Below are 11,423 nucleotides of genomic sequence, written 5' to 3'. Positions count from 1 at the left end.
AAAATTTAGGTGCATTTGAACCCTCCTCATTTATTATTATAAATTACTTGTTCCATTATTATAATACACATACTCATCTGAATTACATTCATTTAGTACGAAATATAAATTTTTTGACCGTGGTTAATAATTGTTTTGAACTTTCTAACTTATTTTTCTCAACTCTTTAAAATTCACGTTGGAATGCTGATGAATACACACTTGTTGTTTTATGTTTCTGCCCTCATTAATCATTATTCACACCAATGTAAATATATATTTATTAAGAGTAGGATTAAAATGTCTCATTATTTCGCGCCTCAATCATGCTCCGCATTTTTATCTCCGTTTTCAAGGTACAAACAATCAGCCTGATAATGTAATCTTTATATTAAAATGTGTTTTTAATAGATACAAAATTATTGTTTATAGATGGTTCATAATCTTCTGATTTTGTACCAATCTATTAATAAACAAATTTTTAAAAATATAAAATTTGATCTCGAAGCACAATTTAATATGAAGATCAAGTTGAGTTACTCAGATCAATTGTTTAGACTTTAAAAACAGAGATAAAGATGCGAAGTATAATTAGGACACCAAAACAATTGAATATATTAACCCTACTTATTTATTGCATAATGTATATTTGAACCAAGGTTCTAAATAGCGTTTATCGCGTCATAGCGGGAAGCCGAAAAAAAAGCTATAGCGAAAGCTATGCCACATAGCATTTTTTTATTTTTATAAAAATTATATCATATATTTGTACTAAATATCAACATTATCTAAGTCTCATATAACAATAAATAACATCAAATTGATTAAAAAAATTATAATATTCATATTGAATCAATACAAAGTCCAAATTGTGACTCAAAATATCAATAGTAATACTAATATCATAAACTATCGATCTTTTTCTATTCAAAATATATTCAGTATTATGACATAATCTATCTTTTTTCTATTTAAATTTCAAAATAACCTAGACATCATGGCATAATTAATTATCTTAATCTATTCAAAATATTCAAACTACCATATAGTAAGTATCATTTTGTTACTTCAAGAAATATTTTAATATATTCAATCTGAGCCTTTATTTAAAGTCCATATAAATTGAAAAGAAAAAAAAACAACTCATGTTGCATAGCGCGCTGTAACTTTCTTATTTGATTTGACCGAGTCTTAACATGGTAAAAAAACAGCTCATCTGCAGCTATGTCTGTGAAGTATTTATCCATGTAACATAAAATATTTATCATTATGTCTGAGAAGTATTTATTATTGATGTTTTACTAAAAGTTACAATTATGTCTGAGAAATATTTATCCATGTAACATAAAATACTTATCCATGTAACATAAAATATTTATCATTATGCTTGAGAAGTATTTATCATTGATGTTTTACTAAAAGTTGCAGCTATGTCTGTGAAGTATTTATCCATGTAACATAAAGTATTTATCCGTAGTATAAAATATTTATCATTATGTCTGAGAAATATTTATCATTGGGTGAGGGGATTGTTTATTTAATTGTCCCCAGTTGTACGGGGATAACTGACAAGTTTTATGAGGGGATTGTTTATTTAATGGTCCCCAGTTGTGCGAGGACAATTCAAAAAAAAAAAATTGTGCAGGGACAATTGATGGATTGATTTATTCAGTCACAAATAGAGATCATTGCATAGGGATTAATATTTTACAAATTCAAGATAAATACTTTCATGCTTCAAGTTAAATACTAACAATTTCTGCGGAGTATTAATGATTGAGCCGTTCCCCCATGACTTTTTTGACAGTTTGTGCGGGATTTTTTTGCAGAGTTGAGACTGCAGGGATTGTTATCAGGATCCAAACTAAAAAAGTTTGCGTGTTGAAGTATTGCTATTTTTTGTTGTTCTTTTGTTGAATATAGGCTCTAGTAATTTTGTGTTAGAGTTTACTTGTAGAAAAAAAAAAAAAAAAAAACCTTTATGTAAGTTTACACTGCAAATTACCTTCTATTTACCAGAAATCAAAGCATTCCCAAGCTACGGATCTCAAATATTCCCTTACGCCATATTAGTTGCCGAGCCTCTTTTTGCATAACCGGAACAGATCGGGCCCCATCCCGACCGTGGATTTGACCGAGTCTTAACATTTTAATGAATACTTAAAATTAAAACTAAAGGTCAATGAGTAAATATTACCAATTCTAATTAATGCTCTTTATAAAAGTATTTTATCATGGTAAAATCCTTAATTGGTGATTAACAATGATATGGGTGGCTAGCCCATAATTTCACCAATAAAAAAATAACAAGAAAATAATATATTTCTTTTAGTAAATGTTTCAACTGAAAAAATCATAAGAAAATCAAATCAATGTAATTTTAAATCATTTGGTAATGGATATATCAAGTGTCGATAAAATTTAATTCTATTTTTGTTTGTTTGTTTTGCAAACCGCTTAACGGATGACCAACCAATCATCCAACCAGCGCTATCTTGCATCGAACTTAATTAATACATAACATATCAAAATTATAGAGAAGATAGATGTAAATATTTATTTTTTCATAGCTATTTGATCCAAAATAAAATCTATTTCGATCTCATCAGTTAAATGTCTTTATATTTAAAAATTGATATATTGAATAAGATGGACATCACCGGAATCCAAAGTTTAAGCTTTGTTTATTCTTGGCAAATGGTTTTATGCTAAATCGTCAGATTTATGCTTGACAATTTAAGCTAAAGCGTGTCGTGCACGTGTCCGTGTCAGATACGGACAGACGCACATCATAATATATATTTAGATGTGTCTATGCTACCTGACCAGTGAGCCAAACCAACTGTATTAGTTGTATGAATTTCATTTTCATGTCTTTTGTAAAGATCCAGTATTTCTATATTGCAAAATTAATCATTCATTACTTTGAATTATGTTCTTGCAAAAAACTATTTTACTACAAAAAAAACATATATTTTGCGGCAAACAAGTTTGATATTGCAATTTAGAGCACATATTTAGTATTGCTTGCTTTAGTAAGCCGACTCTGAACTGATTCAAGCGTATAAAAGCCTCCTGTGCCCTCTGTATCCTGTCAGTTTGATGCTGAATGAAATAAAATTGAAACATTTCATGTCTCTCTCTCTCTAAGAGTTCATTAGGCGTAAATGGGTTCGAGATATCTGTTCTACACCAATTCATGTAAGTTTGCCAGGTAGAGAACATCAGCAATTGCAGAGAAAGAAAAGGAAAGCAAGAATTAAAAAAGTTGACAACAGAATTTCATGGTACATAAAGAAAAGGGTAACCCCTACAGAAAATAGTTCACTGATTTAGTTGCTATGTATCTACAAATTCAGTGACAGCATTTATGTTCTTACTGCAATATCTTGAAATCAACAAGAATTGAAACAGAGTAAAATGCTATACAAGGCACTATCTGTATAGAAAAGACACATCACAACCCACCAGCAACTCTAGAACTACATCTCCAACAAAATTTCTCACATGAGATCCATCAAAACATAATTTTTGTTTACCTATCAATTCCATCATAAGAGAAAACTCTAAACTCTGCCTTGTGAACCTTCTCTTCAGTCCTAAAGATCACCATGCCCAACCTCCCATTTTTCAAAACAGTCTCAACCTCAATATTTCCACCAGAAAGATCCTTCAATTTCTGAAACACCTCTTTTGCTTCCTTGCTTTTATCCATCAAGGAATAAACCACACCCAGCGCAAAATATGACCTATGATCCTCTGTGTCCTCAATTCTCAATTCCTCAAGGCTCTTTAGTGCCTCCTCCAATTTACATTGAAAAATCAACATCCAGGCCTTTATGAATCTTATTCCCCGCACCTCTTTCTCCTTGTTCTCGCCATGTGCAATCTCCATCGCTTCTTCTAACCTTTTGTACATAGCTGAGTTATCTTTGGCCAAGTCCATCAAAATTGCATACTCACGCAATGCGTCGAGAGATAACGGCTCTTGGGACAGAACCTCTTCTAGCATCTTCCTTGCCTTTGCAATTTCATGTTTGTCAGACAGGAGCCTAGCTGCAGAGATCTTCCATTCAAACTCAGAGGGACGGCTAGAGATCACCTTGCAAAGGAGGGAAAGCTTCTCCTCATCGTAAGATGCTGTATCAATCTTGGTGTAGATTATCTTGCGAAGGTCATCGCTTAGTTGTTCATTTGAGTCAAGCAACTGAGACAGAGTATAGATTTGGGATTTAGATTCAGGGCTTTCAGATAGAGGGATGGTTTCTACAGTGGATGGAGGCGGGATTGATGGATCAGCGCGTGCTTTGCCCGAGAGTAGTGCGGCGGAGGTGGTGGTGAGGAGGACAGCGCTAGAGATAGTGGTGCGGAGGGTGAGGAAAAGCGTGTTAGCGGTATTGGAGGATGAAGAAGCGATAACAGGAAGGTGTTTTGATTTGTGGAGAGGTCGGGAAATGGAGGGGAGGAGGAAGCGCTGCGACGGGATCGGCGTGGCTCCGACAAGGTAATCCATGGTTTTCGGTTCTTGGCTTTCTTGCTGAGTAGTTGGGGTTTTGGAGGGATTTTTCTCGAGTGATACAAAGTCCAAGGTCGGAGAAAAGAACATATATAAATAAGATTTGGGCCTACGAGTGTGACTTATTGGGCCAGTACAATAAAAAAAAGGCTTATTGGGCCAGTACAATTAAAAAGTCATGCTTCCCAGTTCCCCTCTAATTTTACAAGAATTCATATCCCTAGCGGCTGCGTAACGTAATATTTCTGATCGGACGGTCCGGATCTAAACAGATATATTTTGTTACCTCAGAGTATATGGACTCATTTTGAAGGCATTGGACTAAATTCAGTCTGACATTTAGTTGATGTCCGATTTATATTAAAATTCGTGTGCACTTGATCTGTTAATCTGTACAAATATATAAATTGTTCTCATGAATTTTGATGCATATCGCAGCTCTTATCTAACATCAAACCGAATTTGATCTAATAAATGCTTCCAATTGAGCACATATTTCTAGTGCTGCTGGTTGTTTTACGTTTTATCGTTAAATCTAGCCCAAAACAAAACTAAAATTTCCGGTACGAGTGTTCAGTTTTTAGTGAAAGCTCTTTGTCATAGTTTATCAAATCATTACTAGTAGATAAAAAAAAAGTAGTGTTTCCAAGATTCTTGATCATATCGCATCACCTATGATTTTTTCAACCATCCGATCACACTTCCATCTTTTATTTATTATAATCAAACGGCTCATATTTTACATGCTTCTCTTCTCATCTAAAAGCAAAAGTATTTTATAAGCCTGAGATGCAACAAAATACTTTAAAAAGTAATACAAAGGGTATAAGCAAATTTCTTGCGTGATTTACCTTGTTATTTTATATAACACATAACTTTATTCAAAATTTGTTATTTTTTATTCAAATTGTATTATTTAAAAAAAAATTAACTTTTTCTTCAATTAGATATTTCTCTTTCCGGAGCGAAGTCCAAAAATAACCTAGTTGTACATAAAAATGGATTGTCAGATAAAAACTTATTTCAACAACAATTCAGCAAACCGAGTCTGTTATTATAAATCCAGAAGAAGTATAAATTAATTCCTAAATGGATTTAAATTACAAGGTAATCCCGAATCTCAGAAATGTCTTGAATGACACAACTGAATGAATAAAATTCAAAGCACACACTTTCGTATTGGTCTATGGGGGCATATAAATAAGAGTTAGAAGAAAGAATCGCCATTTTTGTCAGTGAAGCGGGTTAATCGGGCTGATTTGCCGAGCAGGTAGCTTCCTTAAAATAATTAGAACCAGAGCTGATGGCAAGAGTTCAAGTAGCTGCATGTACCGATAATTTCATTAGTAAAAACTTTAACAAAAAAAAAAGAGGAAATAAAATTAAAGAAGGAATCCGTACCACGTAATATGAGAAATCAAGGATTGGATGGTTCATGACATCTAGGTCTGCTGACTCATAAAATGCACTAAAACACATCTGCAAGACAGAATTTTGAGAATATACACGATCCATATAATGAATGGAAAAGAAGCAAACTTCAGTAGTTTGAAAATATTATACAAGAATACTTACCGTAATACACTTCACTAAGAAGCAAGTAGAACATATTATTGCTACAGAAAAGACCTATAATAGTATTGAAAATGTCAGTAAAAAACCAGAAAAAGAATATAATCTTTTTTTGTTTTTCTTTTTGCCGTGGTAGTAGTGGGGTGTATGTGTGTGAGGGGTTGGGGGCGAGGGGGGGTACCTCTTTCATTTTTCTAGCCCTCCCTTGTGACTCTTTTGGATATTGCTGTAACATCATGAAAAGCCTAGCAATATAGTTAAATAAGAGCGGTTATATTATTGACAAGAAATATTTACAAAATCCAACTCTAGTACTGCATAATTTATCTGCATATAACACCCAATTTTTCTCTTACTGCAGCATTCTTCATATTTGCAAATGTTGCACCAAGTTTTTTTTTTTTTTTTCCAATAATGAACTACTAGTAAAGTATTGTCAGTAAAGAAAAAAGACAAATTTCACCCAACATTCTAGGTATTACCTCAATTAGTCACTTAAAACCAAAACTTGGATATACCTGCCGTCAAAATTCTTTATCATATTTGGCCTCATTGTAGCTAATTTGAAATCAAATAAAAGGATGATAATGATAATTAAAAGTGGAGCAAAATTAACAATCCTGAATTGTGTCAAATAAATGGTTATTATCTTAGAAAGTCCAAAGAAACTTTGTGCATTGCATCCAAGTACATAAAATGATGGGTGATGTATGCAAATTTTGTAGTATTGGGTAAAATTTGCCATAAAAACTATGTCTATTTCTCAAGAAAACTTGTCAAAAAAAAAAGTAATGCACATAGTCAACAAAATTGATAATAAGACTATAGAATGTCACTAAATACTAACCGCCCTCCATAGAGAACAAAACCAAAGGCCGCCAAGAATGATACACCTAATTAATTTAAAAAGCAAGAATTTGTCTGGATAAATGAAGCCAGTAGGAAGGTAAAGAAAAACAGTTTTAATTAACATCGATTAATGGTTCAAATACTTCACCAGAAAGGAATAGCTTGCATAATACAAGCATCGGTTGAATGGGCATCCACCATAGCAATGACCACAGGGCAATCTGAAAATAATTTTGACCATTAAAAATAATTAAGTTAAAAAAAAAACAATTGCCCATGTAATTTAATTTGAAATTTAGGCAATCAGATACCTGTACTGAATAGACAACTGCATTGATAATGTAGAATGTGGGTTTGAGTGCATCAGTTGGCATTGCTCGTGCCTGCAGAATTTAGCGAGAAACAAAATTTAGGAAAAGCAACATTTGAAAAATGAAACAGAAATAAAATGAGAAAAAGAAAGACGAAAATTCGGCTGAACCTGATAGTAAATCTCAGCCCAGAAGAGAACTAAAAGAACATAGGTCGTGAAGAAGGCCAGGCCAGGCAAATCAACAAGAACATGTTGAAACACCTAAAACCAAAATTAAGGAAAAATAGAACAAAATTAATTATGAATTTGACCTGCCACACTTGGGATTTTTGTTTGAGAAAAGAAAAAAAACAGTAAGAGATAGTATCATTTCACAATAGTTGGCAATTATCTTCTTTTGAAGTAGTTTATTTTTATTTTTTTCTGAAATAGGACAATTGCTGACAATTATATAAGGAAATTTGGTATCTAAAACTTAACTAGTGGGATGGGATATCTATATATACAAATTGTTTATATAAATGATGATGAGATTCTATACATGGCACACTATTAATTTTTTTGAAATTAACACTAATAGCATGCTTATGTTTCTTTCTTGTTGTGATAGTCAATTGATCATTTCAAATTACAGAGTAATTAAGCCTTAAATAAAATATCCGATGTACACCCATATTCCCAAAATATAATTAATAGAAAGGTATAATCAAACAAACAAACCTGAGGCTTTGTCTTCTGAACATCCCGTCTAAGCGCAAAGATGACCGACCGGACTAAAAAAGGAAATAACAAAGTAAGTATGTTATTGGAAACTATCACATAGTAATTTTAACCCAATGCAACTAAAATTAGTACATACATACCAGCACTGACTAAGAAATTCAACAAGAAGAAAACCTTTTGAGTCGTCCATCCAAACTCAGGAACTCTGTGCTCAATCCTAAATAACTGAATCTGCAATTATGAAAGCTTGATTAAAACCTCTTTCAATTAATATATTTGAGAAAGTTTCAATTAATATCTTTGAAACAAACATACAAGAGCTACAGCCCCAATTAAACCATAGAGCGCAGCGAGGGAATAGTAGATCAGATCCTGACAAGTGGCGGAGCTATCCACGTCGTCCCACCAACTGGAGCTACCGGTTAGAGCGACCGCCATCTCCGGTAGCAAGGAATCCATCAATCCAGCCAAGCGGACTGGACAAGATTCGCAATTAATTCGAAGAAAAAAAAATTCAGCGGAGAAAAAGAAATGATGAAGACCGGATAACTGGGAGTGAGTATCCCTAAGGTACCTGACAGTGTAGAATACTCGCAGCCGGGCCAGTGCCAATTTGAAATATAGAGGATCAGCTTTGAGATTCGTGCCAGATTAACACTGACTACTCAGATCTAATACTACACGGTCAGGTATTGCACTGGATTTGTATTCGACGGGCGGACCTTTCAGTAGTTTCATGCAATAATTGCAATTAGTTAGCAAAAGACAGTTTTTAGTTTCTTTGCAAATGGTTTCGGATTGTCTCAAATTTGCAGTCAATAGCCCATTTACATTACTAGGCCCAGGATGTTTCCCTTGTCAGTTGGGAAATGAATTTTGGTCCCGAAATTTTTTTAGTTAGCGACTCATAAAATTCGAATTAAGTGATTACCAATCTATAAGTCATATTTCAAAACCTACCATCTAAGCTGATTCAGTTAGCGTATCAAATTAATTTCGGTTTTATAATAAATTAAGTACAAATGAATCTAAATTGTGAACCTCGATATCTGTCAAATAAATGCACTTGATGGTAGTTGGGAATTTCCTCATTAATCAGAACAAAAGTATTTTTTTTTTTTTGTAATAAAGGAGACATTTAGCTTAATGTATAATATATTTATTTGGCACATCATATCTGCGGCCATTTTTATTAATAACCCAAAAAAAATAGTTTTTTATAAATATACCCTCAAAATATGAGTTTTTTCAAATATACCCTAACCGCCCGGGACACGGGCGGTTTGCTCTTCTTTTTTTTTAGAGATCTGATTTTTTCTTAATATTTTCATTTGTGAAGTTTTAGTTTTTTTTTTGTTTAGGGTATTTGCCAAAAAATAAAACATTTGATATATTTATAAGTGATGTCGTAACTCTCGGTTAATTATGAATTTTAAGTATGGATTGATACAGCATGTAGAGCATTCAAAAATACACAAAATTGATATAAATTTCAACTTATTTGGATTTTTCTACAGTTAATTATGAATTTCCAAAGTTTAATTTAAAAAAAAACTTTAAACACCCATAACTTTGGCTAGGAAAGTCGAATTTATGTCGCACATCTTGATGGGTAACTTATATTAATCTGAACCGCACATCTTGATGGGTAACTTATATTAATCTGGGCCGTCGGTTAAAGGATTTTCATTCAATTGACTTCTCTGAAAATAAAATTCTCCGGGCTTCGTAACCTCAGACACCGCTCGCAAGGAGCTGTCGCCCCCCTGCCACCCCCCGCATACTCCTAGAATCAGGCCCACATACATAACACTAGGTGTAATATTTTTTATTATTGTTTTTAAGGAACCTTATGTATGTGGGCAGTCAGGTCTCCTAGTGGACCGCCCCACCACCTGGCGGTTCATTATAGATCTGGACTGCCAGCATGTCTGGGTAGATATAAAAAAAAAATCAAAAGATTGGTTAGTTTGGTAAATTTGTTTTTTATGTTGGGTATTAAAAAAAATGACCGAGAGTTACGACACCACTTATAAATATATCAAATATTTTATTTTTTTGGCAAATACCCTAAACAAAAAAAATAAAACTTCACAAATGAAAATATTAAGAAAAAAAATCAGATCTCTCTCAAAAAGAAAAAAAGAAAAAAAGAAGAGCAAACCGCCCGTGTCCCGGGCGGTTAGGGTATATTTGAAAAAACTCATATTTTGAGGGTATATTTATAAAAAACTAATTTTTTTGGGTTATTAATAAAAATGGGCATCATATCTGCGCAATCGAGTCCTCAGTACTCTTATATTTATTTGGCACATAATATCTGCGCAAAGCAGATCTTGGTAATCGAAACAAAGAGAAAATCACTATGTTGCATACTTCCAAAAAACAAATGGATTGTATATGAATTTATTGCAAAACAGAAAAAAAAAATTTGGTGCGCATACTCAGTTGGCGCACCGAATTGGTGCGCATCAAAAGCGTAGATGATATGATATTAAATATGATTGATTGGGTGGTAATCATTTAATTTCGATTTTCTGAGGTGCTAACTTACAAAATTTTGGGTCTTTGAGATGGCTTCGCAAAATTATTAAGTAAATTTACGTGCCATTTAATGCTTTGGCGTACGACATGTACGCGGCCAATGATTTGTCATCCCATATCTGAAACAAACATCTTCCGGACGTTTTTCTTTCTCATTTTTTATTAATACGTATTTACAACGTCAGGTTATTACTACCATAACTTCGAGTTATGATAAATGAAAATGAGATAAATTTAAACTTGGTGAGATTTGCCATATGTACTACAAAATGAAAATGAGATGAATGTCATAACTTCAAGTTATGATAAATGAAAAAAGAGATAAATAAAAGTAAATAAAAGAATATGTAAGTTGAATGAATAAATAAATAAAGTTAAATATATTAATAACTTTAGGTTATAATAAAATATTTATTTAATAACTTCCGGTTATTAAATTACTTGACTGCTCAATTGTAGAATTTAATTTGAAATAACTTCGGGTTATATATTCATCCAATGACATATAATAACTTATGGCTATTATATTGATTTTATATGAAAATTTCTAATAAAACTTCAGGTTTTTAATTGAGAGTGACTTTAGGTTATTATTTATCCAGTGGCCTATAATAACTGCTGGTTATTATATTAAGTTTATACTAAAATTTATAATAGAACTTCAGGTTCTAAACAGAAACAGTTCCTGGCCAAAACAGATAGTTCCTAGCTGAAACAGAAAGTGCAAGAAAACAGTGTGTTCGACCAAGGTTGAAACAGACAGTTCTTGGATGAAACTGAGGCCGAAATAGATGCGCAGGAAAAATTGTGTTCGGCTTGGCCGAAACAGACAGTTCCTGGAAGAAACTGAGGCCGAAACAGCTGCGCAGTAAAACATTTCTAACAATAACTTCAAGTTATTATTTTATTCAGCTAATACGAATTTTG

General features: G+C 32.8%; 2 protein-coding genes across 2 annotated transcripts; both read right to left on the bottom strand.

Annotated features, from left to right (window-relative positions):
- Positions 1–3,451: 3,451 nt before the first annotated feature.
- Positions 3,452–4,635, bottom strand: LOC144558405 (protein SLOW GREEN 1, chloroplastic-like). Its single transcript, XM_078307253.1, has one exon. The coding sequence runs from the start codon at positions 4,583–4,585 to the stop codon at positions 3,515–3,517; it is 1,071 nt and encodes a 356-aa protein (XP_078163379.1). The 5' UTR covers positions 4,586–4,635; the 3' UTR covers positions 3,452–3,514.
- A 917-nt stretch (positions 4,636–5,552) lies between these two features.
- On the bottom strand, positions 5,553–8,536 carry LOC144557947 (tobamovirus multiplication protein 3-like). Its single transcript, XM_078306619.1, has 11 exons — positions 8,268–8,536; positions 8,093–8,183; positions 7,950–8,002; positions 7,398–7,490; positions 7,228–7,299; positions 7,065–7,137; positions 6,915–6,960; positions 6,249–6,312; positions 6,071–6,124; positions 5,897–5,974; positions 5,553–5,817 (listed from the first exon to the last, which is right to left on the bottom strand). Exons 1-11 carry the CDS (start codon positions 8,409–8,411, stop codon positions 5,728–5,730), a joined length of 858 nt encoding a protein of 285 aa, XP_078162745.1. The 5' UTR covers positions 8,412–8,536; the 3' UTR covers positions 5,553–5,727.
- Positions 8,537–11,423: the final 2,887 nt, after the last annotated feature.

The sequence above is a fragment of the Carex rostrata genome, chromosome 8 (assembly GCF_964058835.1).
Source record: "Carex rostrata chromosome 8, lpCarRost1.2, whole genome shotgun sequence".
In the NCBI taxonomy this organism is placed as follows: domain Eukaryota; kingdom Viridiplantae; phylum Streptophyta; class Magnoliopsida; order Poales; family Cyperaceae; genus Carex; species Carex rostrata.
This window is presented reverse-complemented; position numbering and strand designations above follow the sequence as displayed.